Consider the following 27,032-nt stretch of genomic DNA (forward strand, 5'->3'; position numbering starts at 1 on the left):
AAACAAAAAATATTGTGTTTTGTTGAAAATATCCAGTAAATGGATTATGAGAAGCCAAAGGAAACTGACCCAAAAATTATCTCAACAAGTGCATGGTGCATGACATTACAATGACATGCATATTTCTATTGAAAACCTTTAATCTGAAGAAGGGATACCAGAAGTGTTTGGCATATCACAGTTGGCTACTGAATGTGATAGAGAATTTTGAACTTCTTGTCTCTCCTCTAAGAGGTAACCATGTCATTCTTTTATCATTATTCTGTACAAACCACACAAGGTAAACGGGGTCCCATTTTTTTTGGCCCATCTTGTATTAAAGAAGCATAAAAGGAGTCAGTTATGTTTGTAAGTCAGAGCCTGATGCAGCCATAGAGAGACCATCAGAACAAATGATCACACATCTCAAAACACCCTCCTTAAGTGTGCCTCAACAAGAAATGGGGGAGTTGATAACCTTTTTTTCATAACAGTTCTGAACAGATAATGATAAATCATTTCACTTGAGATTGGAGAGAATTTTTTGAACTTAGAAGTGTAACATAGTGAGTACAGAAAGTATTCTGACCCCTTTAAATATTTCACTCATTGTTTCATTGCAGCCATTTCGTAAATTCTAAAAAGTTTATTTTTTTTCTCAGTACACTAAGCACCCCATCTTGACTGAAAAAAACAGAAATGTAGAAATTTGAGCAAATTTTTTAAAAAAGAAAAACTGAAGTCATAAGTATTCAGACCCTTTGCTCAGACACTCATATTTAAGTCACATGCTGTCCACTTCCTTGTGATCCTCCTTAAGATAGTTCTACTCCTTCATTGGAGTCCAGCTGTGTTTAATTAAACTGATAGGACTTGATTTGGAAATGCACACACCTGTCTATATAAGACTTCACAGCTCACAGTGCATGTCAGACCAAATGAGAATCATGAACTCAAAGGAACTGCCCAAGGAGCTCAGAGACAGAATTGTGGCAAGGCACAGATCTGGCCAAGGATATAAAAGAATTTCTGCATTACTCAAGGTTCCTAAAAGCACAGTGGCCTCCATAATCCTTAAATCCTTCATGAGAGAGATAAAGAAGAACCCCAAGATCACTCTGGCTGAGCTCCAGAGATGCAGTGGGGAGATGGGAGAAAGTTCCACAAAGTCAACTATCACTGCAGCCCTCCACCAGTCGGGCTATTATGGCAGAGTGGCCCAACGGAAGCCTCACGTCAGTGCAAAACATATGAAAGCCCGCATAGAGTTTGCTCAAAAACACATGAAGGACTCATAGACTATGAGAGATAAGATTCTCTGGTCTGATGAGACAAAGATAGAACTTTTTGGTGATAATTCTAAGCGGTATGTGTGGAGAAAACCAGGCACTGCTCATCACCTGCCCAATACAATCCCAACAGTGAAACATGGTGGTGGCAGCATCATGCTATGGGGGTGTTCTTCAGCTGCAGGGACAGGATGACTAACTGCAATTGAAGGAAACATGAATGTGGCCAAGTACAGAGATATCCTGGATGAAAACCTCTTCCAGAGTGCCCTGGACCTCAGACTTGGCCAAAGGTTCACCTTCCAACAAGACAATGACCCTAAGCACACAGCTAAAATAACAAAGGAGTGGCTTCAGAGCAACTCTATGACCATATTTGATTGGCCCAGCCAGAGCCCTGACCTAAACTCAATTGAGCATCTCTGGAGAGATCTGAAAATGGCTGCCCACCAATGTTCACCATCCAACCTGACGGAACTGGAGAGGATCTGCAAGGAAGAATGGCAGAGGATCCCCAAATCCAGGTGTGAAAAACTTGTTGCATCATTCCCAAGAAGACTCATGGCTGTACTAGCTCAAAAGGGTGCTTCTACTCAATACTGAGCAAAGGGTCTGAATACTTATGACCATGTGATATTTCAGTTTTTCTTTTTTAATAAATTTGCAAAAATTTCTACATTTCTGTTTTTTTCAGTCAAGATGGGGTGCAGAGTGTACTTTAATGAGAAAAAAAATAAACTTTTTAGAATTTACAAAATGGCTGCAATGAAACAAAGAGTGAAAAATTTAAAGGGGTCTGAATACTTTCCATACCCACTGTATGTTTCGCTTTGGTTAGTTCATCTTTGCTCTTTCAGAGGCGTCTATATTTTCTTGCTCTAATAAAGTCATTTGTCTGTAATATATTTTTAAAATGAATGCATCAAAATTGGACTTAACTATTTCTAGAATAAGTGATATGTGTGCGATTCCTGAGTCTTCAACTTCTGGAGACCACATTGATCATGAGAATAATGATCCTAAGTCAAATGTTTGAAAGCAGCATTTGCCAAGCATGAGCATTGCAAATTCATTTATTGTCTATTGGACGATTAGAAACAATGTAAAGAGCTATAGCTATTTGTTACATAGACCTAAAATGGAGCAGGAGTGCATATGCACAATCACCATTCTATTCAAACAGGAAATTTGAGATTTTTGTCCTCATGAATATTGAGGATCATAAAAGTTCCTTACAGAACAATAGAAATAAATTTACATATTATTTGAAGCAATTTTTTATACTTGAAAGTGTAATATGTTTCACTTTGGGTAAATCATAGATATGGGTAGGCATCTTCACTCTCAGAGGCTTCTACAATTTCTTTCTCTGTTTCTGCACTTTGTTTTTAATATATGCATAAAGAGATTGTACCAAATCCATAAGTATTATGTGTGTAATTGTTGGGAACTCAACCACCCAACTGCTCATGATAATAAAGGGCAGCATGCTCAATAGATTGCTGTCTGATAAACAATACACATGTGCAATTGCTCTGCTTAGTGTTCCTATGTTTTCTATAACATAGCGGTGGCTTATCTCACCCGAGAACAACAGGATCGGCAGTCTGGAATCAGACATGCCACAACCTTATCTCCCCCAACTTCACTTCTTGGGGCAGAAGGGAAGGCCTCAATACATATTAGACTTTCAGCCGAGCCTTCAAGTATCAGAGGGTTTGGCCAACATTAATATAATTTGCATCTGGGTCCATGGAGTCCCAAAGTCCTTAATTGGAATAGAGTATTTGCAAAGCATGGGCATCACAAATCCATTCTTTGTCTTTGGGACTAATCGCAATGTATTTTGCTTTATTTATTCGTCCCATTAATCTAGATTGGAGAAAAGTGCTCATGCGCAACCACCATTCTATTCAAACAGAGAATTTGGGATCTCTGTACTCATTAACATTTGGGATCATAATAGTTCCTAACAGATTATAATAAATCATTTGATCTATGATAGAAGTGATTTTTTTTTTAAGTTATAAGTGTGATATGTTTCACTTTGGTAGTTTATCTTCACTCTTTCAGGGGCTTCTATTATTCCTTGGTCTGTTACTATCATTTGCCAGTAATGTATGTTTAATGGGATTATGCCAAAATTGAAACTTATTTTCTATACCAAGAATAAGTGATACACGTGTGATTCCTAGTATCTAACTGTTGAAGGTCTCACTGATCGCGATAATATTCAGTGATTCAGACAGGCAGTGGCTGTCTTTTTACTTTTTTTTAATACATGTTTCACCATTTATTTATTCTTTTTCAACTTTTATTTTCTCCTTTATTACACACATTATCTCCTCCCCCATGCACCCCCATGTAAAGTCATAAAATACCTTTTGTTGGGCCATTTAACATTTAAAACAATTTTTATATTGCTGATCTCATGTGTAACTGGGTCTGGTATGTTAGACCCAGTTAGAGGGCAAATTCAGACTCCTGCTTCAACAACCGAGTTGTTCTTGGTTTGCTATGATCCAGTAGTTCCTGCTCTCTCTTACACCCAGCAATCAAATGACTGCTGGGCTCAGAGGAGGAAGCACTGTCAGTGCTTCCTATACTGTACACACAGCACTAATTCAGCATAGTGTATGCAGCAATAAGGAAGGCAGAGATATTGATAATCCATCTCTGTCTTCTCCATGGTGAGCCTGGCTGTCTATGACAATTCCCCAGCTGCACTATTTTGTGTAGCTGCTTTTATATGCAATGACGTTCTAAAAGTCACTGCAGCGTAAAATGGGGACCACCTGGATGTTTAAACTCCATGGGCTGTCTACAAATGTTAAAATTTATTACTGAATAGTTATTAAAAGTTTAACATGACAAGTATTTAATGTCACAAGTAAATATGGGCAAGTTTTTGCAGACTTTAATATTTTTGGATCTGTTTAATGAATGTATTTTTGTTCATGACATGAGGTTTTGAATAAGTTTAAATCCATTCATCTATTTGTTATTGGACACATGGTGAGCAGAATGTTCAAGAAAATGTTAAACATCTTATATTGTAGACAAATGGAAAGGTGGATCTAAAACCGCGCTGCCAATCTCGGTTTTTATTTGTCAATGTGTTTTGAAGCATACACTTCCTCATCAGGACAAACCACTATATTGGATTTTAGTTCCATCTTTTCATTTGTCTATATTTTATCTGCCTCAATGGATCCTCAACAGCCTTCTGCTCTCACAAGCTAAAGCAGGAGTTGTGACTGTCACAATCCCACAAGTTGAGAATAAACAGTTTTTCCCTCTTTTTTACCGGATAAGACCCTATTTGCGCTTTATTGTCTCCCCAGCCTATTTTTATCCAAACATCTTACATTGAAATTGGAAAATTTAAGTTGTTTATCCCAGAGATTTGCACTGAGTCAATAAGGGGTGAATTTAATATTTGCAGATTTTTATTTTGCCCCTTTTTATAAGAGTTGGTTGTGCAATGCGCGATTAATTTTGTCCAGATGACACCCCCAGTTTAGTTATTTTAACATTCAATTAGAGCCAGAAAAAATTATCAAACTAATTCATATATTTTTTGAACAACTTTTACAGACATTCGGGGCACACTTCATTGGCATTGAATAAAATGGATACTAGTTGAATTTCCCAACTGAATTTGAGCTAGACTGATGTTTTCAAATTTGGAAGATTTACTCATCTGTAAGAGTGTCTGTGCCTGGAATACAAGAAAAAAATATTGCCAAACAAACCAAATAGTTCTAAATATGCAGCTTAATGGCATAAAAGGTTCAGTTTTGGAGCATATGATATATGTGATTAGCAATAAATATTGATATCAGGTTAACTTTTATTACCAATATATGACAGTGTAACAGATAGGAATAATGCAGCCAGTAACTACTTCCTATGGTTCGGGCATTAAACATTATTTTCTTTTATTTTGTCATTAATTATTATTCATGTTGTTAAAACTTACAATCTTTTATATTATTGTTGTTTACTGCCCAAATGTATTTGCAATACAAAGTCTTTGGAATTTTTTTTTTCTATGCACATTTATCATAATGATTTATTACTGTAATTTAACTAATGGCAAACATTCTAATCCAACTTTTTAATTTTAGCAAAATATTGTTCTACTTCAACAACTTTATATATATATACTATATATATTCTATACAACCTATTTCATTCCTTCTTATGTATTTTGGATGAAGGTTGAGTTTATATTTAACAAATACTTATCCATTGAAAAATTATTTTTAAGCCTAATATATTTTTGCTGAACAGTATGTGGGAAAAAGTTAAGTAAATGTGTAAGAAATTTATTGACAAGTTTAAATAAATATGATAGGGGATGCTTAAGTTTAGATTGTATATAAATGAAGCTAAAAGATGTGCAGGGTTTATTTTTTTTAAACAATAATGTGATCATTATAATATAATACAAAAAGGATTAATTTTGTTAGATCCAACAGGAAAACATTTAAAACAATGTTATCCTACAATGTAATATAATTCTTTAATGTTGCTTAAATTTACAAAAAATTTTTTTAGAAAATCTATTTCATTTGTAATTTTATTACAACTGAATTGTAAATATCAAATGTCAAAACAGTATACAAATGATTCCTCAATCAATAAAAATATATACATACCTGTCATGCAACCTAAAAATCGAGCACTAGATGGCACTCCTCACCAACTAATAGCAGGAAGGAAAGAGGAAATGCATTTCTGCAACGTGAAATGAAATTCTTGCAGCAGGGATCCCGGCCATGATAGATTTTTTTTTCCAATTCCTTCATTCTTCCATCAGCGTGAGTGCCTTTATTACTGGAGAAATCATCATCTTTATTATTAGAAAATGCTGAATCAGAGACAGGATTATCAAGCAGTGAACAGGTTGGTTCATTTCTTTTTGATACAAATATCGTGGGATGTGGTCCTGAGTCAGCTGCATTATATCATCCCTGAGGAATCCAAGCATGGCACCTTTGTCGGGAGAATTGCTCAAGATCTTGGACTGGATATAGGTGAGATTAATTCCAGAATGTTACATATTGTCTCTAGAGATGAGAAGAAATATTTCCAGGTTAATCTGCAGAATGGAATCTTGTTTGTTAAAGAGACAATAGACAGAGAAGTGCTGTGTCCAGATACACCCTTCTGTATAATTCCTCTGCAGGTTATTGTAGATAAGCCTGTGCAGATGTATCGTGTAGATGTAGAAATAGAAGATATCAATGACAATAGTCCGGTATTCTCCTCTAGTGTGACTAATCTTGTCATATCAGAAGGCAGACCTGCAGGATCTCGTTTCAGAATTAAAGGAGCTGAAGATCCAGATCTTGGAACAAATTCTATCACCAACTATGAGCTCAGTGCAAGTGATTATTTTGCTTTGGATTTTCAAAAATATTTGAATCAAATCAGATCACTGGAGCTTGTGCTTAAGAAGTCTTTAGACAGAGAAAAGCAGTCTGTTCACAATCTGACACTCACAGCTTATGATGGAGGAAAACCAAGGCTAAGTGGCACCACACGCATTGTTGTTACTGTGGAAGACTTTAATGATAATGCTCCTGTGTTTGATCAACCATTTTACCAATGCAGTGTTAATGAAAATGCTATTAAAGGGACTCTGGTGTTCAAACTAAATGCTACAGATTTGGATGATGGAAGAAATGGAGAAATACTATATGAATTTAGTAGTTTGGTATCCAGGGAGGTAAGCAATATTTTTAGCCTGAATCAGTACACAGGGGAAATTATAGTAAAAGGACAGCTGGATTTTGAAACAAGACATATGTATGAAATTCAAGTTGATGCTATTGATAATGGAGATCTGAAGCTTGTTGGACATTGCAAGGTACTAGTTACTGTTGTAGATGTCAATGACAATCCTCCTGAGATGACATTGACCTCATTATCAGTTCCTGTTCCTGAAAATTCTCCCCAAGGGACAACAGTTGCCATCATCAGTGTCCACGATAAAGATTCAGGATCAAATGGAAAAGTCCATTGCTATATTTCTGAGCCTTCACCATTTAAGGTAAATCCAGCCTTTATGAGTGATTTTTCTTTGACCGTGAATGGACCTTTGGATCGAGAAGTGAAAGATCAATATGAAGTTACAATTACCGCAAGAGATGAAGGTTCTCCATCCCTGTCTACCTCAAAAACTCTGAAAATTGATATAAGTGACACCAATGACAATGCTCCAAGATTTGTCCAGTTAGTAGACACAATATTCATTAAAGAGAACAACCCACCAGGTTCTCATATATATACAGCATCAGCCTCTGACCCAGATATTGGGCAGAATTCATTCATTACTTACTCAATTAGGGAGCGCACAATTGATGGAATTCCTATTTCTTCCTACATTTCCATTAATCCAGAGAATGGGAAGGTTTTTGCTTTAGTATCATTTGACCATGAACAGATTTCTTATTTCCAGTGTCACATAAGAGCCACTGACGCTGGTCTACGAGCCCTCAGCTCCAACCTTACTCTAAACATATTCATTGAGGATATTAATGATAATGCTCCTACATTCACCCCACTTCATTCTGAAATAACAATCAAAGCTTCAAAGTCAGCAGAACCTGGACACCTGATAACTAAAGTGAAGGCCGTAGATCTGGATTCTGGATACAACGCTTGGACATTTTACAAGTTAAAAGATCTTGGAGGATCTGGAAAATCTCCATTCATCATTGCACATCAAACTGGAGAAATCACTTTGAAACGGTCATTTACAGATTCAGATAATGATGAGTACAGATTGCATGTAGTAGCTCAGGATCATGGTGAACCGGTCATGACGTCAGAGACAAAAATCGTCATATCTGTAGTGGAGTCTGGAGAAGAATTGAAGTTTGATAATCAAGAGACCAAGGGGAATGATGATGAATTTTCTGATGCAAATGTTTACTTGGTTGTTGCAATCTGCGTCATATCAACTATTTTTCTTATTACTCTGATTGTGTTCACTGTGTTACGATGGCAAAAATACAGAGATGAGGTCAATGAGCTAAAAGAAAATTACAGAATCTGCTCCAACACTGGAGGGAGCTGGATGTATTCCCAACACACTCAGTATAACATCAGTTCCAATTCATTTCGACCCAAAAGTGACTTAATTGTCTTCACTCCAAATAACTGTCAGACACCAGGGAATGAAGAGCAAGTCAATCCACAAGCGGTCGTGTTAAATTCCTCCTATAAGGTAAGACTAATAAACAAAAAACTGTTTTCTCATATCTTGCATGAAAACGTCAAATATATTTGAAATTGAATTTCGAATTATGGCTAAAAAAAACATGTACAATAAGTAAACATTAACATAATTTCTTGATAGGTAAAAGAATTTGGACATTTTATGAAGAATCAAAGGTTATTATCATGCAAAACTATGTAAAATAATGGGTTTATTCGGATCAAAAATGTGGTGCAAATGGTTCAACTGCTGCAATATTAGTCACTTTTCAAGCTTTAATAATGTCTTTAACTGAGATAGCTGGGTAGCTCAATCTTTCAGGCACTTATAAAATTATTCTTCTGGCGTTTACATCCTACTTGGATGTTTTTCAAAATTTTAAGAAATAATTTTCTCACAGTTCCTTACTCACTGTAATACTGACATGATCCCTGCACTACCCCTAAGACCTATCTATGGAATGATTGTGTTTAACATGCTGAGGAGCAGATTGTGCAGTCAAATCAACAGACGGAATAATGGAATATATCTATGAATAGTAAGAAATCATGTAAACCCAGTTCTTTATATTGATAACTTTTAATTTAAGCGTTGAGTAAGAAAATTAAAACTGCGATGAATTTCTGTAGACACAGAGTTTATATTTTAAGCAGTTTTAAAGCAAATTTTTTCTCAGCCAAATAATTTCACCAAATTATATGTATACTTCATAAACATATGCAAAATGTCAAAATAGATTTAGGTTAAAAACAAACAAAAACTGGTAATATAAAGTTTTTTTCACTAGCAATATTTTTTTTTGTTTTTTGTTTTTTATAGGCCATGTCTGATAACCTTACCATTAGTGTTTTTTTTGTGGTTCTTATTGTATAGACTTAATTTTCAAAAATGACACTTTTTCTGGATTTCTTTTCTTTTTATTATTCCATTAATCAAAAGTAATGTAAACTTCGTGAAAATTTGACAGCCACAAGAATTGCATTTATTTTAAGTTGTTTCCTATTATTGCTTCTGATAAGTAAAACATTTTGAATAGTTAGTATTTAGCTAGTTTCTTTGGCTAAGATTAACAGTGGTGCAGATTTGCAATGGACTAGTTAGTTTTTCATTGATTCATAGAAGACATTCCCTGTTATGAAATTTTCTTTATCGGGCATAACTTTTATCAGTGTGCTATGTTTTATAAAGCTTTTGCATACTGGTGATCTTTTTAACCCCTTTCTGGCCCAGGGCGTATTAATACGTATCTGTGCCCTGGGCCTGATACGTATTAATACGCCCTGGCGATTTCGCCCGCACACAAGCGGCGCGGGCGAGATCGCCGCCGGGTGTCAGCTGATTGTCACAACTGACACCCGGTACTATGTGCAGGGAGCTGTCCCGCACTGCTCCCGAGACATTAACCCCCAAAATGCTGTGATCTAAATCGATCGCAGCATTCTGGTGGCAAGAGGAGGTAAGCGCTATACTTATCTTCTCTGCCGGCGTCTCGCAGCGTCTGAGTCCGGTCCCGGATGTTGCCATGGTGACCGTATGTCATCATGGCAACATCCGGGTCACCAGGAGGCAGGAAGTTGCTTTGGTCTTGCGCAGTACATGACCAAAGTAACTTCTCCCTGTGCAGCGCTGACAGGCTGCATGGCATAGGGAGCTGCTGATCTTTATGCCATGCAGGCGATCAAGCTGCAAAAAGTGAAAGTCCCATAGTGAGACAATGTGAACAAGTAATAAAAATGTCAGAAAGTGAAAAAAAAATGTAAAAAAATTGTACAAATATTTAAAAAAAAATGAAAAATATAATAAAAAAAATAAAAATATATTGTATCCATAAATAAATAATCTTTTGAAAAAAAAAAAAAAAACAAGAAAAGTACACATATTTGGTATCGCCGCATCCGGAACGATCTGACCTATAAAACTGTCTCGCTAGTTAACCCCTTTAGTAAACATGGTAAAAAAAAAAAAACGAAACATAAAACAATGTATTATCATCATACTGCCAAACATAAAATGGAATAAAACGCGATCAAAAAGACGAATGTAAATAAATATGGTACCGCTGAAAACGTCATCTTGTCCCGCAAAAAACAAGCCACCATACAGCTCAAACAACCAAAAAATAAAAAAGTTATAAGTTTCACAATAAAGCGATGCAAAAACAATTATTTTTTCTATAAAATAGTTTTTATTGTGTAAAAGCGCCAAACTATAAAAAAATATATAAATGCGGTACCACTGTAAATGTCATGACCCGAAGAATAAAGCTACCTTATCAATTTTACCACACGCAGAATGGCATAAAAAATAAAACAAAAACCAATTCCTGAATTGTTGGTTTTTGTTTACTCTGCCTCCCAAAAATCGGAATAGAAAGCGATCAAAATATGTCATTTGCCTGAAAATGGTACCAATAAAAACGTCAACTTGTCCCGCAAAAAAGAAGCTGTTACATGACTCTGTCGGCCGAAATATGGAAAAATTATAGCTCTCAAAATATGGCGATGCAAAAACTAGTCTTTGCAAAAAAATGCGTCTTTTAGTGTATGACAGCTTTCAATCATAAAAACCCGATATGAATCTGGCATCGCTGTAATTGCACCGACCCGAAGAATAAAGACATCTAATCACTTATACCACATGAGAAACGGCGTAAAAAATAAACTTTAGGGTTAGGGTTGTGCTAGGGTTTGGGTTAACGTTGGGCTAGGGTTAGGGTTGGGCTAGGGTTAGGCTAAGGTTAGGGTTAGGCTAGGGTTAGAATTTGGCAAGGGTTGGGCTAGGGTTAGGATTGGGCTAAGGTTGGGCTTGGGGTTGGGATTTTTTCAGAAGTAAAGAAAAAAAAATGATGATGATATGGCGACTAGTGAGCGCAAGTGCTCGCTACTTGATTTTGCATCGGGTGCTTGGGTATGCATCGAGAATGGCGGGAGCTCGAGTGACATGCTCGAGCGTCTGCCCCAAAAGTTTTGCAGCTGTTATTATCTAGGTAAGTTCCCTTAGGGGTCTAGTTTCCAAAATGGTGTTACTTGTGGGGGGTATCCACTGTTTAGGCACATCAGGGGCTCCCCAAACGCAACATGGTGTCCGCTAATTATTCAAGCAAATTTTACATTGAAAAAGTCAAATGGTGCTCCTTCCCTTCCGAACCCTGCCGTGCACCCAAACAGTGTTTTTTCCTCACATATGGGGTATCTGTATGCTCAGGGAAAATTGCACAACAAATTTTGGCATCCATTTTTTTCCTGTTACCCCTGCAAAAACAAAAAATTTTGGGTCTAAAGTAACATTTTTGTGAAAAAAGTTAAATGTTCATTTTTTTCCCCACATTCCAAAAATTCCTGTGAAGCACCTGAAGGGTTAATAAACATCTTGAATGTGGTTTTGAGCACCTTGAGGGTTGTAGTTTTTAGAATGGTGTCACTTTTTGGTATTTTCTGTCCTAAAGGCCCCTCAAAGTCACGTCAAATGTGATGTGGTCTCGAAAAAAATGGTTATGTAAATTTTGCTGTTAAAATGAGAAATCGCTGGTCAACTTTTAACCCTTATAGCTCCTACTGAAAAAAAAAAATTGGTTCTAAAATTGTGCTGATGTAAAGTAAACATGTGGGAAATGTTATTTATTAACTATTTTGTGTGACATACAGTACAGACCAAAAGTTTGGACACACCTTCTCATTTAAAGATTTTTCTGTATTTTCATGACTTTGAAAATTGTACATTCACACTGAAGGCATCAAAACTATGAATTAACACATGTGGAATCATATACTTAACAAAAAAGTGTGAAGCAACTGAAAATATGTCATATTCTAGGTTCTTCAAAGTAGCCAACTTTTGCTTTGATGACTGCTTTGCACACTCTTGGCATTCTGTTGATGAGCTTCAAGAGCTAGTCACCGGAAATGGTTTTCACTTCATAGGTGTGCCCTGTCAGGTTTAATAAGTGGGATTTCTTGCCTTATAAATGGTGTTGGGACCATCAGTTGTGTTGTGCAGAAGTCAGGTGGATACACAGCTGATAGTCCTACTGAATAGACTGTTAGAATTTGTATTATGGAAAGAAAAAAGCAGCTAAGTAAAGAAAAACGAGTGGCCATCATTGCTTTAAGAAATGAAGGTCAGTCAGTCCAAGAAAATGGGCAAACTTTGAAAGTGTCCCCAAGTGCAGTTGCAAAAACCATCAAGCGCTACAAAGAAACTGGCTCATATGAGGACCGCCCCAAGAAAGGAAGACCAAAAGTCACCTCTGCTTCTGAGGATAAGTTTATCCAAGTCACCAGCCTCAGAAATCGCAGGTTAACAGCATTTCATATTAGAGACCAGGTCAATGCCACACAGAGTTCTTGCAGCAGACACATCTCTACAACAACTGTTAAGAGGAGACTTTGTGCAGCAGGCTTTCATGGTAAAATAGCTGCTAGGAAACCACTGCTAAGGAGAGGCAACAAGCAGAAGAGACTTGCTTGGGCTAAAGAACACAAGGAATGGACATTAGACCAGTGGAAATCTGTGCTTTGGTCTGATGATTCCAAATTTGAGATCTTTGCTTCCAACCACCATGTCTTTGTGTGACGCAGAAAAGGTGAACGGATGGACTCTACATGCCTGGTTCCCACCGTGAAGCATGGAGGAGGAGGTGTGATGGTGTGGGGGTGCTTTGCTGATGACACTGTTGAGGATTTATTCAAAATTGAAGGCATACTGAACCAGCATGGCTACCACAGCATCTTGCAGCGGCATGCTATTCCATCCGGTTTGCGTTTAGTTGGACCATCATTTATTTTTCAACAGGACAATGACCCCAAACACACCTCCAAGCAGTGTAAGGGCTTTTTGACCAAGAAGGAGAGTGATGGGGTGCTACGCTAGATGACCTGGCCTCCACAGTCACCAGACCTGAACCTAATCGAGATGGTTTGGGGTGAGCTGGACCGGAGAGTGAAGGCAAACGGGCCAACAAGTGCTAAGCATCTCTGGGAACTCCTTCAAGATTGTTGAAAGACCATTTCCGGTGACTACCTCTTGAATCTCATCATGATAATGCCAAGAGTGTCGAAAGCAGTCATCAAAGCAAAAGGTGGCTACTTTGAAGAACCTAGAATATAAGACATATTTTCAGTTGTTTCACACTTTTTTGTTAAGTATATAATTCCACATGTGTTAATTCATAGTTTTGATACCTTCAGTGTGAATGTACAATTTTCATAGTCATGAAAATACAGAAAAATCTTAAAATGAGAAGGTGTGTCCAAACGTTTGGTCTGTACTGTATCTCTTTGACTTAAGGGCATAAAAATTAAAATTTAGAAAATTGCAAAATTTTCTAAATTTTCACCAAATTTCTGATTTTTTAACAAATAAACGCAAGTGATATCGAAGAAATGCTACCACTATCATGAAGTACAATATGTCACGAAAAAACAGTCTCAGAATCAGCGGGATCCATTGAAGCGTTCCAGAGTAATTACTTCATAAAGTGACAGTGGTCAGAATAGTAAAAATTGGCCTGTCATTAACGTGCAAACCACCCTCGGGGGTAAAGGGGTTAAACACATTTACTTCTTTTCAACAAGCGATGAAGAAAGCTATTAGGGGTTGAGATAGAGATTGGCTTGCATATCTGACTCTTTCTGGTTACTACTCAGATCTTTAGAATAGCATGAGTTGAAGACCATAGATGTTCTAAGTAAAATAAAACATTTGCTAGCCTTTCAAGCAATTTATACAAGCTTGAAATTAAGGGTAGTAAATCTTCTAATTGTCTAATATATTGTGCTTTATGTAGTATTACTTCTCCTATCTGAGGTGTATTGATTTTGTTAATTATAGTTCTGACACAGACATCAAATGAGGTCTTCTGAGATTTTTCACAAAGCTACCTGAGGTAGGGAATAATTTAAAATAGCCTATACTTGGTTCCTAATTCCCTAACTGCTCTAGAGATGCCACTTTGGTTTTCGTGGAAGTGATGATGTCACTTCTTTTAATCATCAGTGTAATCACAGCAAGAAATCCCTTGCCTTAGTGTTCTCATGCTGTACATGCAAACACCACCATTATGCCAGTTATTAGCAGGGATGTCAAGTGGCTAACGAAAAAGATATCACTTCTGGTTCCAGTGGGGTACACAAAAGCAGTGACAGTGGAAATTTCAATGGGTGCATATTTTTGGGGGCTTTTTGAAGTATTCCCTTACCTCAAGCTAGTTTTGTAAAATCCTCAAAAACTGTAAAAAGTTATATGGTGTGGTAGAGTGGCTTACTTGGCTGTACCCGGAGGTAGACACAAAACACTGTCTCCTTGAGGTTCGGATTGGTTTATTAAAAATGTCATAAACCAACCTAGAGTTCATAAAGTAAACACAGCCCATTCAGCATAACGACATAGCAAAATTAAAAGAAACACAACAGCCCGTATATCGGCCAGGGTCTGGCCACTCAGGGTTAACAATAGCACATGGTCCAGGTTAGCAAAAAACACAAGCTCCTCTCTCAGGAGCTAGCTTCTCCATACACTGAACAACACCTGAGTCAAAAGGCTGGCTATTTATAGCCCAGACCACACCCTGAGGTGGAGATATGGAGAGCAACCTCCCGCCCGCTCTATGGTTGTTCTCAACAAAACATGCTCTTTTAAATATGGTTGAAGAAGACTTCCACGTTTCACATCACTAAAACTAATAGCCTCAGTGAAACATATCTCCCCTCCAGTATTCTGCCAGTGACTTTGTCACAATGGATATTATTTGGTTTTGCGGATTAATTCTAATGGGTAACTTTCATAAAACCTTAAAGAGAAGCTGACAGGTGATACATGCTGCCCAAACTGTGGGCAGCATATTTCAGCCACTGGCTTTATGATCACAGCCAGGTATATTTGTCTCTGAAAGACTGTTACATATCAGAAGAAAATACTTTTAACAGCAGACCGAGCCATTCTGTGCACAGCTTGTACACGTGGGTCCCCGGTGGCCTCTCCTCATCCACTGACAGTGACTGACAAGCTTCTGTCTATACGGACTAGGAGAAGTTAAGGTGCAATCATCAAATAAGGTCATTACCTTGAGACATGGTGAAACAAATGGACCAAAGGGAGGACAGTAGGACATGTAAAGGCTAGATAGATATAATAGATAGATACAATTGTAGATACAATATAGGTTTACATTCTTTCCCATTTTTCTTAATGGTGTTTTAACTGAAAAAGTTCTGTCTGCCTTTTTTGTGTACAATATTTTTTCAATTGATCAATCATATTTCCTATCACATAGTCTAGAGCATATTTGTGATTCTTCTGATAAGAATGAATCCCAGGAAGTACAAATTATTTTACCCAAGTAGAAAAATATTTAGATTTCAGAGTCCTGAGTGGTTGATACCTTTTAATGGTTAACTAAAAAGATTGTGACAAATTGCAAGCTTTTGAAACTACTCAGGTTTCTTCATCAGGCATAGTATTTACTATGCCTGATGAAGAGACCTGAGTAGTCTCGAAAGCTTGCAATTTGTTACCATCTTTTCAGTTAGCCATTAAAAGGTATCAATCACTCAGGACTCTCAAATCTAAATATTTTTCTACTTGGGTAAATTAATTTCCTAGACTTGATGTTTCTTTCTTAGTTTTCTTTGAAAACCTAGATTGTTGCCAAACCATTATATTTGTCATACAGAGACTTCTTATAATGCATTTGATGGCTTAACAAAACGCTAATCTTACTATCTTTCTAAAAGGTTCTAGGGTAAAATATGACATACTGATTTTTTATTAAAAAAAAATGACATCACAATCAGTCACCATTCCTTTATGAAACAATTGTCCTTGATTTTTATGAAATAGTAGGAATATTAATATAAGGCTGCCATTGAATAAAGAGTATATAAGTTTTTCTAGATAATATGCTATGGATATTAATACTTTATGGGATTATTTGATTTGATTTTCCTGGGTAGAAACTATATGCAATAACATGTAATGACTGTCTAATCTTCACACTGAGTATATGTTCAACGGTGTATACTCAAAAAAAAGTCTCCTGGGACTATTATTATTAACCTTTTTGTAAATGAATAATGCAAACATTAATATTTTTTATACAAAAGAAGATAACATTTAACTCTTCAGTATACTTTTATGATATCTGGTAATAGCTATTCTAAATGTATTGGCTGATTTATCATTTTATTGGCAAATGATGTTGGCAAAGATAAGGTTATATATTCTAGAACAAAAACTGTGCAGGCAGTTTTTTGTGGGTGTGCAGTAGAGTTTTTAATTGCGTCTGCAGTAGAGAAAGATCTGATATAGGTGTAATTACTGAAAGTAAATGTAGTGATGTAATAACACATATAATAACTTTTGAAAGTATTCACCCCTCTGCATTTTTTGTGTTTTGCTACCTCACAACCTGGAATTTCACTGTTTTTCTTTTGAGGTTTGCATCAGTTCATATAAAGAACATGCCTACAACTGTGAACATTTGGGTTTCTTTTTATTGCGAAGCAAAGAACAAATACGACAAAATAGATGAAAACTTCAGTGTGCATAACTATTCACCCCCCTATAGTCAGTTCAGCCTCCTTTTGTGGCAATTACAGCTACAAGTCTCTTGGATAAGTCTCTATGATCTTTCCACGACTTGCCACTGGGATTTTTGCCCATTCCTCAAGGCGAAATTGCTCCAGCTCCTTTAAGTTAGATGGTTTCCTCTGGTGAACAGCAATCTTCAAGTCAGATCACAGATTCTCAATTGCATTAAGGTCTGGGCTTTGCCTAGGCCATTCCAAAACATTTACACATTTAACCTTAAATCACTTGAGTGTTGCTTTAGCAGTATTCTTTGGGTCATTGTCTTGTTGGAAGGTGAACCTCTGTCCCAGTCTCAAATCACTGACAGACTGAAACAGGCTTTGCTCAAGAATATCCCTGTATTTTGCACCATCCGTGTTCCCCTCAACTCGGACCATTTTCCCAGTCCCTGCTGCTGAAAAACATCCCCACAGCATGATGCTGCCACCACTGTGTTTCACTGTGGGGATGATGTTCTTGGGGTGATGACCTGTGTTGGTTTGGCGCCAGACATAGCGTTTACCTTGGTGGTGAAAAAGTTCAAATTTTGGTCTCATCTGACCACAGCACCTTCCTCAATACATTTGGGGAGTCTCCCACATGTCTTTTGGCAAACTCAAAATGAGCCTTACAATTTTTGTGTGTAAGTAAAGGATTTTTTCTGTGCACTGTTCCATAAAGGACACTTCTATGGAGTGTACAGCTTATTGTGGTCATATGGACAGATACTCCAGTCTCTGCTTGGGAACTGCAGCTCCTTCAGGATTACTTTTCGTCTCTCTGCTGCCTCTCTGATTAATGCCCTCCTTGCCCAGGCTGAGAATTTTGGTGGGAAGCTTTCTATTGGCAGATTTGTTGTGGTATCATGTACTTTCCATTTGATGATAATGGATTTGATGGTGCTCCAGGGGATCATCAGAGATTGGGATATTTTTTATTACCCAACCTTGACTTGTACTTCTCAACAACTTGGTCCATGACTTGTTTGGAGATCTCCTTGGTCTTCATTGTGTTGTTTGGTTAGTGGTGCCTCTTGCTTAATGGTGTTGCAGCCCCTGTGGCCTTTCATAAAAAGTGTGTATATACTGACAAACCATGCAACACTTAGATTGAACACAGGTGGACTTCCTTTCATTAAGATTGTGACTTATGAAGATAATTGTTTGCTTCATAGCAGCCCAGTAAGAAGCTACAACCTTATAAATACCTTTTTATACTGATGTTTTAATTCTTATATATATGTAAATAGGCTGCTAAAAATTTGGTTTGATAGTGCTCAAGATTTTAAGTTTATAAGAAAATTTTTAAATGGAACGTATCACTGTGAATAAAACTAGCCATTCTGGCAAAGCACTCTTTTAAAGATTCTGGGCTATAAAAATCATTTAGTAATTTAGTAAAGTATTCTATTTTACTGCTAATTTTACACAGAAAAGCTAACTAGCAAAGTAATATATAACATAAGAGAAATAAAGATCAATGAAATCAATGTGGAACACAGAACTAAAGAGAATTAACTTGAAGAGTTGCATGAATTGTTGTCAGTGTCTCCAGGACATCTAGTTTCATAGCTGCAATATAACTGACTTGTTCTTGTGACTCTGTTTATTAGGAAGTTCAAAAACGTGATTTTCATTGGATATAAGCAGCTTTTTACAAATATAAAACACATAACATCCAACCAGTTTTATTATGTGGATTTTTATGATTTGCTTTTTTTTTTTTAAATGCAACCTGCTTTGGATATATACTTTTTGGGGTTAGCTTTGCCGTAAGCTTCTCTGTAGGACGTGAAAAACACTATAAATAATGCATATTTAAAAATGTAATAAAATAAAAATGACAAAAAATTTAAAAAAGTGCTTGTAGAAAAAGCATGAAATAATTTTTTTGTAAGAATTTAAATAAAGGAAGCCTTTAAGAAATTAAAAAAGGCATAAACATATTTATTAACACTATTATCATATTCAGCAATAACTTGCTTTACTTGCAAGTTATTGCACATATAAAATCGATGCACGTGTAAGGTAAATTTTTTGTCTTATATGTACATTTTTTGTAAGATTTCCATAATTTTAGAAAGAATTATCTTTAAGTGTTATGAAATTTATATCCAATACAATATGAATAAAACATAAAAAAAGGAAATTCCCAATTTGTAGACTTGAGAATTGATAATATTGATAATGATGATGACTTCAACTTTATCTCTCAATTTTATCAGAAATGTTAGAAACATTTGTTTTCTAGTGTAGTCTTTAGGCTCATTATTCAATACTCAGACAAATAAAGTGTGAATGTTTATGAGTTATACTTTTTAACTCATTTGTAATACAAAACTAAATGTAGAATTTAACATTAAAAAATAAAAGAAATGTTTAAAAAGGAGTTGAGAAAATATTATGCATGTGTCATCATTTGTATCCATTTCTTTAAAAAAAAGTTTCCTTAAAAAAGACAACAATTTCCCAACTACTAAAATCTATTAATTCATATTTTCACTTTTATAAAAAAAAAAATAACAATCATGTAGTGATGTTTTAACTTATTTATGTGCACTATAATCTTTTTTATCTAGTAAATTATACTATGTCTATTCATTAAAAATATGTTTTACATTTAAATGTTTTAAATTTTTTTTAGTGTTTTAATTTAATTCTATTGAAGTAAACTGCATTATTAGTACAGAATTTCTTATACCACTGAACAACTTCTTTAAAAAAGTTAACAAATATTGTCAAACTGTTTTTATAAATAGCTAATTTTTGCCACATTTGCAGATTTTGACAATGTTTAATGGTGTTACATCATAATAATTATAGACTGATGTACATTGTAAAAATTGTGCAAGAGTTGGCAGCCAGTTTCTATACAAATATACAAATAAATCATAGGCAAATTAGCAAATAAAAAAATGAATTTAAAAAATAAACTTCTTCTCAGTATGGTAATAATAGCAGCAAAAGTAACAACATTTTACTTTAAATATTTACATTTAAGTTGCAAAATAAAATTGAGGCACAAGATGTCACTCCTCTCCTTATAATGGGAAAATGATGAAGCTTAAATATATTTTTCTGTTATTGAACGCTATGAGAGCGGCCATGATAGATTTTTTTTTAGATCCCGGCATGTTCAGTCAGTGTAAGTGCCTTATTGAATGGTGAAATTATCACCTTCGTTCTTCCAAATATTAAGCAATGATCACTCAAAAAGAAGAATACCATGCAAGAAGGATTTTAATCCATTGCTTATTGCTACACATGTCTTGGAATATGGTCTTATGCCAGCTGCACTATATCATCCCTGAGGAATCCAAGCATGGCACCTTTGTAGGAAGAATTGCTCAGGATCTTGGACTGGATATAGGTGAGATTAATTCCCGAATGTTACATATTGTCTCCAAAGATGAGAAAGAATATTTCCAGGTTAATCTGCAGAATGGAATCGTGTTTGTTAAAGAGACAATAGATCGAGAATCATTGTGTCCAGGGATGCAGATCTGTATTATTCCTCTGCAGGTTGTTGTAGATAAGCCTGTGCAGATGTATCGTGTAGATGTAGAAATAGAAGATATCAATGATAATAGACCTGCTTTCCAGTCCAGTCTGAGTAGTCTGCTGATTTCAGAAGTCATGCCTGTAGGATCTCGTTTTCATGTAGAGGGAGCTGTGGATCCAGATCTTGGAACAAATTCTGTTATAAATTATGAGCTCAGTGCAATTGATTACTTTTCATTGGATTTTCAAAAGTATATGAATCAAATTAGATCACTAGAACTCGTGCTTAGGAAACCTTTGGACAGAGTGAAGCAGAGTCTGTTCACAATCTGACACTCACAGCTTATGACGGAGGTAAACCTAGATTAAGTGGTACAACTCATATAGTCATCAATGTAGAAGATTTCAATGATAATGTTCCTGTGTTTGCTCAACCATTTTATCAAAGCACTGTGACTGAAAATGCTGGTAAAAGAACATTAATAATAAAGCTGAGTGTAACAGATTTAGACCAAGGGAAGGATGGTGAAATATCCTATGCTTTTAGTAAAACTGTAATGGAAAACATACATAATGTTTTCAGCCTTGACAAATATACAGGAGAAATAAGAGTCATTGGCGATGTGGATTTTGAAATATTAAAAATGTATGAAATTCAAGTTGATGATGTTGATAATGGAGATCCTCAGCTTGTTGGTCGTTATAAAGTTCTAGTGACTGTTGTAGATGTCAATGATAACCCACCCGTGATGATAGTGACATCATTATCAGTTCCTGTTCCTGAAAACTGACCGCAAGGGACAGCAGTCGCTATTATCAGTGTCCAAGACCAGGATTCAGGATTAAATGGAAAAGTTAACTGTCACATCACTGGGTCTGTACCCTTTAAAATAAATCCAGCCTTCATGGGAGACTTTTCAGTGATTGTTGTTGGACCTTTAGATAGAGAGATAAAAGATGAATTTGAAGTTTTCATTGTAGCTACAGATGAAGGTTCTCCAACTCTGTCTACTTCAAAAATGCTTAAAGTTGGCATCAGTGACATAAATGATAATGCCCCTCAATTTTATCAGCCAGTGGACACAATTTTTATTAAAGAAAATAATCCACCTGGATTACATGTCTACACAGCATCCACTTTGGACCCAGATGTTGGTCAGAATTCCTTTATTACATATTCTATTAATGATGGAGCAATTGACGGACTTCCAATATCTTCCTACCTCTCCATTAATCCTGGAAATGGAAACATTTTTTCTTTAATTTCATTTAATCATGAACAAATAAATCATTTAAATTTTTATGTAAAAGCCACTGATGCTAGTTTACCTTCACTAAGCTCTAATCTGACACTAAATGTTTTCATTGAAGACATCAATGACAATGCCCCTACATTTGTTCCTTTTTATGCAAGGACTTTAAAAACTCCAAAGTCAGCACAACCTGGACACCTAGTAACTCAAGTTCGAGCAGTGGATCAAGATTCTGGTTACAATGCTTGGATGCTGTATCATTTTAAAGATCTGGTAGGAAGAGCACCATTCTCTATCACTAAGCAAAATGGAGAAATATATTTAAAACGTTCCTTGACAGAGGCAGATAACGATGAATACAGACTAGAAGTGGTGGCTCAAGACCATGGAGAACGAGTTATGACTTCAGTTACTCAAATTATTATTTCCTTTGTTAAATCTGGAGAAGAAGTTATGTTTAATAACTATGAGTCAAAGGGAATTATTGTTGACTTTTCTGATACAAATGTTTACTTGGTTATTGCAATCTGCATAATTTCAAGTATATTTCTCATTACCTTAATTGTCTTTACCATCTCGAGATGGCAAAAATACAGAGATGAAGTTAATGAATTGAAGGAAAGTTACAAGATTTGTTCAAATACTGGTGGCAGTTGGATGTATTCTAAGCAAACCCAATATAGATTATGTTCCAGCTCAGTACCAGGAAAGAATGACTTGATTGTCCTCATACCCAGTGCTCAAACACCAAGCATTGAACAAAATTTCAGTCAACAACAAGCCATGTTAAATTCTATTTATAAGGTGAGATGACTTGCATTATCTCCTCCAGTCCTAATGAAAAAAGATCAAACATGTTTATTCAAGCATTATCAGATTTTTTTCATAATTCTTGTAAGTATGCATACATGTATCAGTCCTGGCAAGGTCCAGTCATAAAGTAAAAATCAGAATAACAAACGTATCATTGATGAACAAAGCACTACCTAGTGAATGAGATTTACTCCCATGTCCAGTACACATAAGTGTGATTACTGACACACTCAGTAATCAGGAAAGCTGAAAGAAGTGTTTGGAATGTGACACAGCTGAACTCTGCTGCACTTCCCCTCCCCACACACTGACTCATACAGGAGATTAGACTAGGAGATCAGAAATGTATCCTTATATCTCACACATTGAGAAACCTAAGCTATTGTGTGGGTGTGTTCTTTTTCTGCTCTATTGCTGTCTGCTTATGATTGGTCATCATCATACAGGGAGAAGTACACACACCCAGTGAAAACTCTGATAACACCCACTTGGACTTAAAACTAAAAATTAATTAATTAGGTGTTAAATACTTTGATAGTTAATATCTTTGCTCCAGAAAAGCAAGATAAAAAAACATAAAAACAAAAACAATTTGATTCCTCTCTGCGACCACTATTACATTGTGTGTCCAGTTCAACATTAAAAATGTGATGAAAGGTCTTCTTTTTACAGTACTAATGAGTATGGCCACATATATACTACATATTATGAAGCATTACATTTTAATTTACCTGCAATTTATCGTGATTTGTCTGTAGAAAGTATACAAATGTGTCTTCATAAAGGCAATGGTTAAAATCTGCAGTCTAATACGGTACCTGCTAAGTTAATGAGATCTCTATAATCTTATCTACACATTGCTGAAATTTTCTGCACATAAATTGACCTGATGTGTGTAATTTAAAATTATTTGTGTAGAATTCATTTTAATCATCATTTTTGCAAGTAGCTCTGCCTCCTCCTTCATGACTGACAGTTCTTTTGCTTGAAGTCACACTGTGAAGGAACTGTAGGCCAAGCAGGAGAAGGCAGCATTGGGCATGGAATGTAGCCAGAGTGACAAAGGCTTGATAAGACCTTCCACATGCCTAAAGCACTTCAGCCTCGTTTGCATATCAATTAAAATGCTGATTTCTCAGTGACAGAGGAAAAGACTGGCCAAGTAAAAGTATTGCTGGACTTGTCTTTGAAACTGTTACATGCCTTCATAAATATTTTAGGGGGTGAAATCGTACTGTCATATTCTCTTTAACTCTTTAGTGCCATCTACCCCTCTCAATCCCTCTGTCAGCCAAATCCCTATATAGATGTAATTGGATATTCTCGTAAGGCATATTTCATTGCAATATAGAAGTGTTACCAATCACATATTACCTTGGCAGACTAAAAATTAGCTGAATAAATAAAAAAATTAAATTTCTTGTGTAATAATTCAAACAATGAAAAAGCAATTGGTGAACATTTGTTCTTGCCATTTAATAGTATAGGGCATACATTTTTACTGTTTGAGCTTCACTATATGACCAAATATTCTTCTCTTCCATTTTGACTGTGGCTAGTACTTTTATGGTTTCATTTGAAACCATCTCAAAATAATTTTCTGTTTGAACTAATATGTAACTCACTTGTAATTGGTGTGTGCTGCCAATAAAACTATTGATATGACTGTATGACCAGAATATTTTCTATTTCCATTATTGCATTATATTACTAATAAGAAAAATCATTATGCCACGCAATATGTGTTATTGCTAATATGTAGACTTGTGGAGTATGGAATTTTAATTTAATTATGACATATAATAATTTCCAAGAATTTACATTAAAGACAGCACAGGCATGTTCTACTGTGCAAAAATTGTATCACTAAAGATTCCTTGTAAACCAATAAGGTTACAGCATACCTTGAATAAAATACTTATAGGATTATTCACAAAATAACAAGGTATCCCTATCCTAAGGATAGGAGATAATCTGCTGATTGCTTGAAGTCCAACCAAAGGGATCAATAATGAAACTGAGAATATGGCTCTGGAAACCCAAGAATGAAGCTAACTATGCATTGGTGGAGGTATTTTACTGATGTGGATCCCATCACCTTGGTTAGCATGCGAGATCCCCTGTGGTGACGGCTCTACTGGGTCTACTACCCCCATCCACATAATGAGACAAAAATAAATAAAACACAGCAATAAGTTTGATCTAACCAGTGCTCCATGCTGGAAAAAGTCTGCATCCCTTAGAGCCAATGATTCCACTCTATTTGCATTTGGCCCAATAGTTTTTAGAACAAGGCCAGCTCCTCACACTTGTGATTTTTCAAACTAAAGCAGTCAAATAAAATTCACAAATAATTTGACATAGAGAAACAATGGATTAATGGATTAATCCAAATAATACTTAATGCTAGTAAACATTATTAGTAAAATTATTTTTAAGAATTTATGTCTAGAAAATCTACAATAACTAAATTTTGCAAATAATTTCACAAGTTCACTGTTGGGTGTATAGACAAAGGGTGATCAGGCAGCAGTGATACCAATGCTTGAAGCCTGTGATGACTCAAAGTCTTTTTTCTTCATTAGGGGATGAGCAATTCTAGTGAGTATTACTTGTTTTAAAAACCAGTAAGCTAAGCAATAATCAAACAAAAATGGCATTATAGACTACTCAAAAAAACAAAAAGAGTGGTTCCAGCTCATCGAATGTGAAATTTTATTTAGGCAAAAATGAATAAATGGAATCCATGATACTCAGTTTATTTATTGTCTCTCTGTCTAAAAATCTTTAGACAGAGAAAAGCAGTCTGACTTACAGCTTATGATGGAGGCAAACCAAGGCTAAGTGGCACCACACAGATTATAACTGTAACTGTTGAAGATCTCAATGATAATGCTTCCTTCTTTAGCCAACCATTTTATCAGTGCTATGTATTATACGAAACATTGGTTATCAAGCTGAATGCAACTGATTTGGATAAAGGGAAAAATGGAGAAATAACATATATTTAGCAAAATGGTTAAGGATGCAAGAAATACCTTTAGCCTACACAAACACTCAGGAGAAATCAGAGTAATAGGGAAAGTGGACTCTGAAATAACTAATATGTATGAAATTCAAATTGATGCAATAGATAATAGAGATCACCCAATGGTTGGACATTGTAAAGTGCTTGTGACTGTTATTCATGTCAATGATAACCCTCCTGACGTGACATCATTATTAGTACCTATTCCAGAACACTCCCCACAGGGGACAATCATCGCTATCATCAGTGTTCATGATAAAGACTCAGGTTCAAATGGAAAGGTTTTTTCTTATATTTCTGGACTTTCAACTTTAAAATAAATCCTGCATTTTCAGGAGATTTTTCTCTGACGGTAAATGGAAAGTAAGACCGAGAAACCAAAGCCAAATATGAAATTGTTATAACTGCTAAAGATGAAGGATCTCCTCTAGTGATGAGCGAGCGTGTTCTGTTAACCCTTTCGGCGAGCATGCTCAGGTGCTCGCTGAGTATTTGCAGCGTGCTCGAATGGTATGTTAGAGTCACTGTGTGTGCATGATTTTCAACCGTTTGACAGGTTTAATACATGTGAGAAATGCCTAACAAGCAGGCATTCCTCACATGTATTAAAGCTGTCAAACAGTCGCAAATAATGCACTCGGAGTGACTCAAACATAAAATTTGAGCACGCCGAAGATACTCGGAGAACACCGCAGTATGCTTGTAAATCTTGAGTAATGAGCATTCTCGCTCATCACTAATCCCCTCCTTTGTCCATTTCAAAAATACTTCTTTGTGATGAAAGTGATGTCAATGATAATGCCCCATAATTTCATCAGTGTCTTAATATAGTTTTTATCAAGGAAAACAACCCACCAGGTTTTCATATCTATACTGCATTAGCGTCGGCTATTGATGTTAGTCAAAACTCCTTTATTTCATACTCAATCATTGACAGTACTATTGATGGAATCCCCATCTCTTCCTATATTTCCTTAAATCCAGAGAATGGAAAGGTGCTTGCACTGGTTTTATTTAATCATGAACAAGTTAGCTATTTTTTGTGTCATATAAAGGCCACTGATGCCGGTCTGCACCCTCTCAACCCAGATCTAACACTAAATATTTTTATCAAAGACATTAATGATGATATACATTCATTTTCACCTCTTTTTGCTGATATCATGATTAAAACTTCAAAACAATCCCAACCCAGACATCTCGTGACCAAAGTTAGAGCAATAGACCAAGATTCTGCATACAATGCTTGGATATTTTATAGTTTAAAGGATACGTCAGGAAAAATACCATTTACAATTTCTAATCAAAATGGAGAGATCAGATTAAAGAGTTAATTTGTGGATTGAGATAATGAAAAGTATAGACTTAATGTGA

The 27,032-nt window shown here is 35.8% G+C and overlaps 1 protein-coding gene across 15 annotated transcripts in view; it reads left to right on the forward strand.

Moving 5' to 3' along the window:
• The window catches only part of LOC141164433 (protocadherin alpha-C2-like), a 608,374-nt gene that overhangs the window by 217,303 nt on the left and 364,039 nt on the right, over positions 1–27,032 (forward strand). Inside the window, exon 1 of one of the 15 annotated variants that reach the window (XM_073649659.1) lies at positions 6,016–8,508. The exons of 13 other annotated variants lie outside the window; for them this stretch is intronic. In XM_073649659.1, the coding sequence (XP_073505760.1) occupies positions 6,142–8,508 (2,367 nt within the window). In that variant the 5' untranslated portion in view covers positions 6,016–6,141. Of the gene's footprint in view, positions 1–6,015; positions 8,509–27,032 lie in introns of those variants that run through there. One more of the 15 variants, XM_073649648.1, reaches the window with a different exon arrangement.

This window comes from Phyllobates terribilis, unplaced genomic scaffold (assembly GCF_046119375.1).
Source record: "Phyllobates terribilis strain yellow unplaced genomic scaffold, ASM4611937v1 Scaffold_10__3_contigs__length_209671492, whole genome shotgun sequence".
In the NCBI taxonomy this organism is placed as follows: domain Eukaryota; kingdom Metazoa; phylum Chordata; class Amphibia; order Anura; family Dendrobatidae; genus Phyllobates; species Phyllobates terribilis.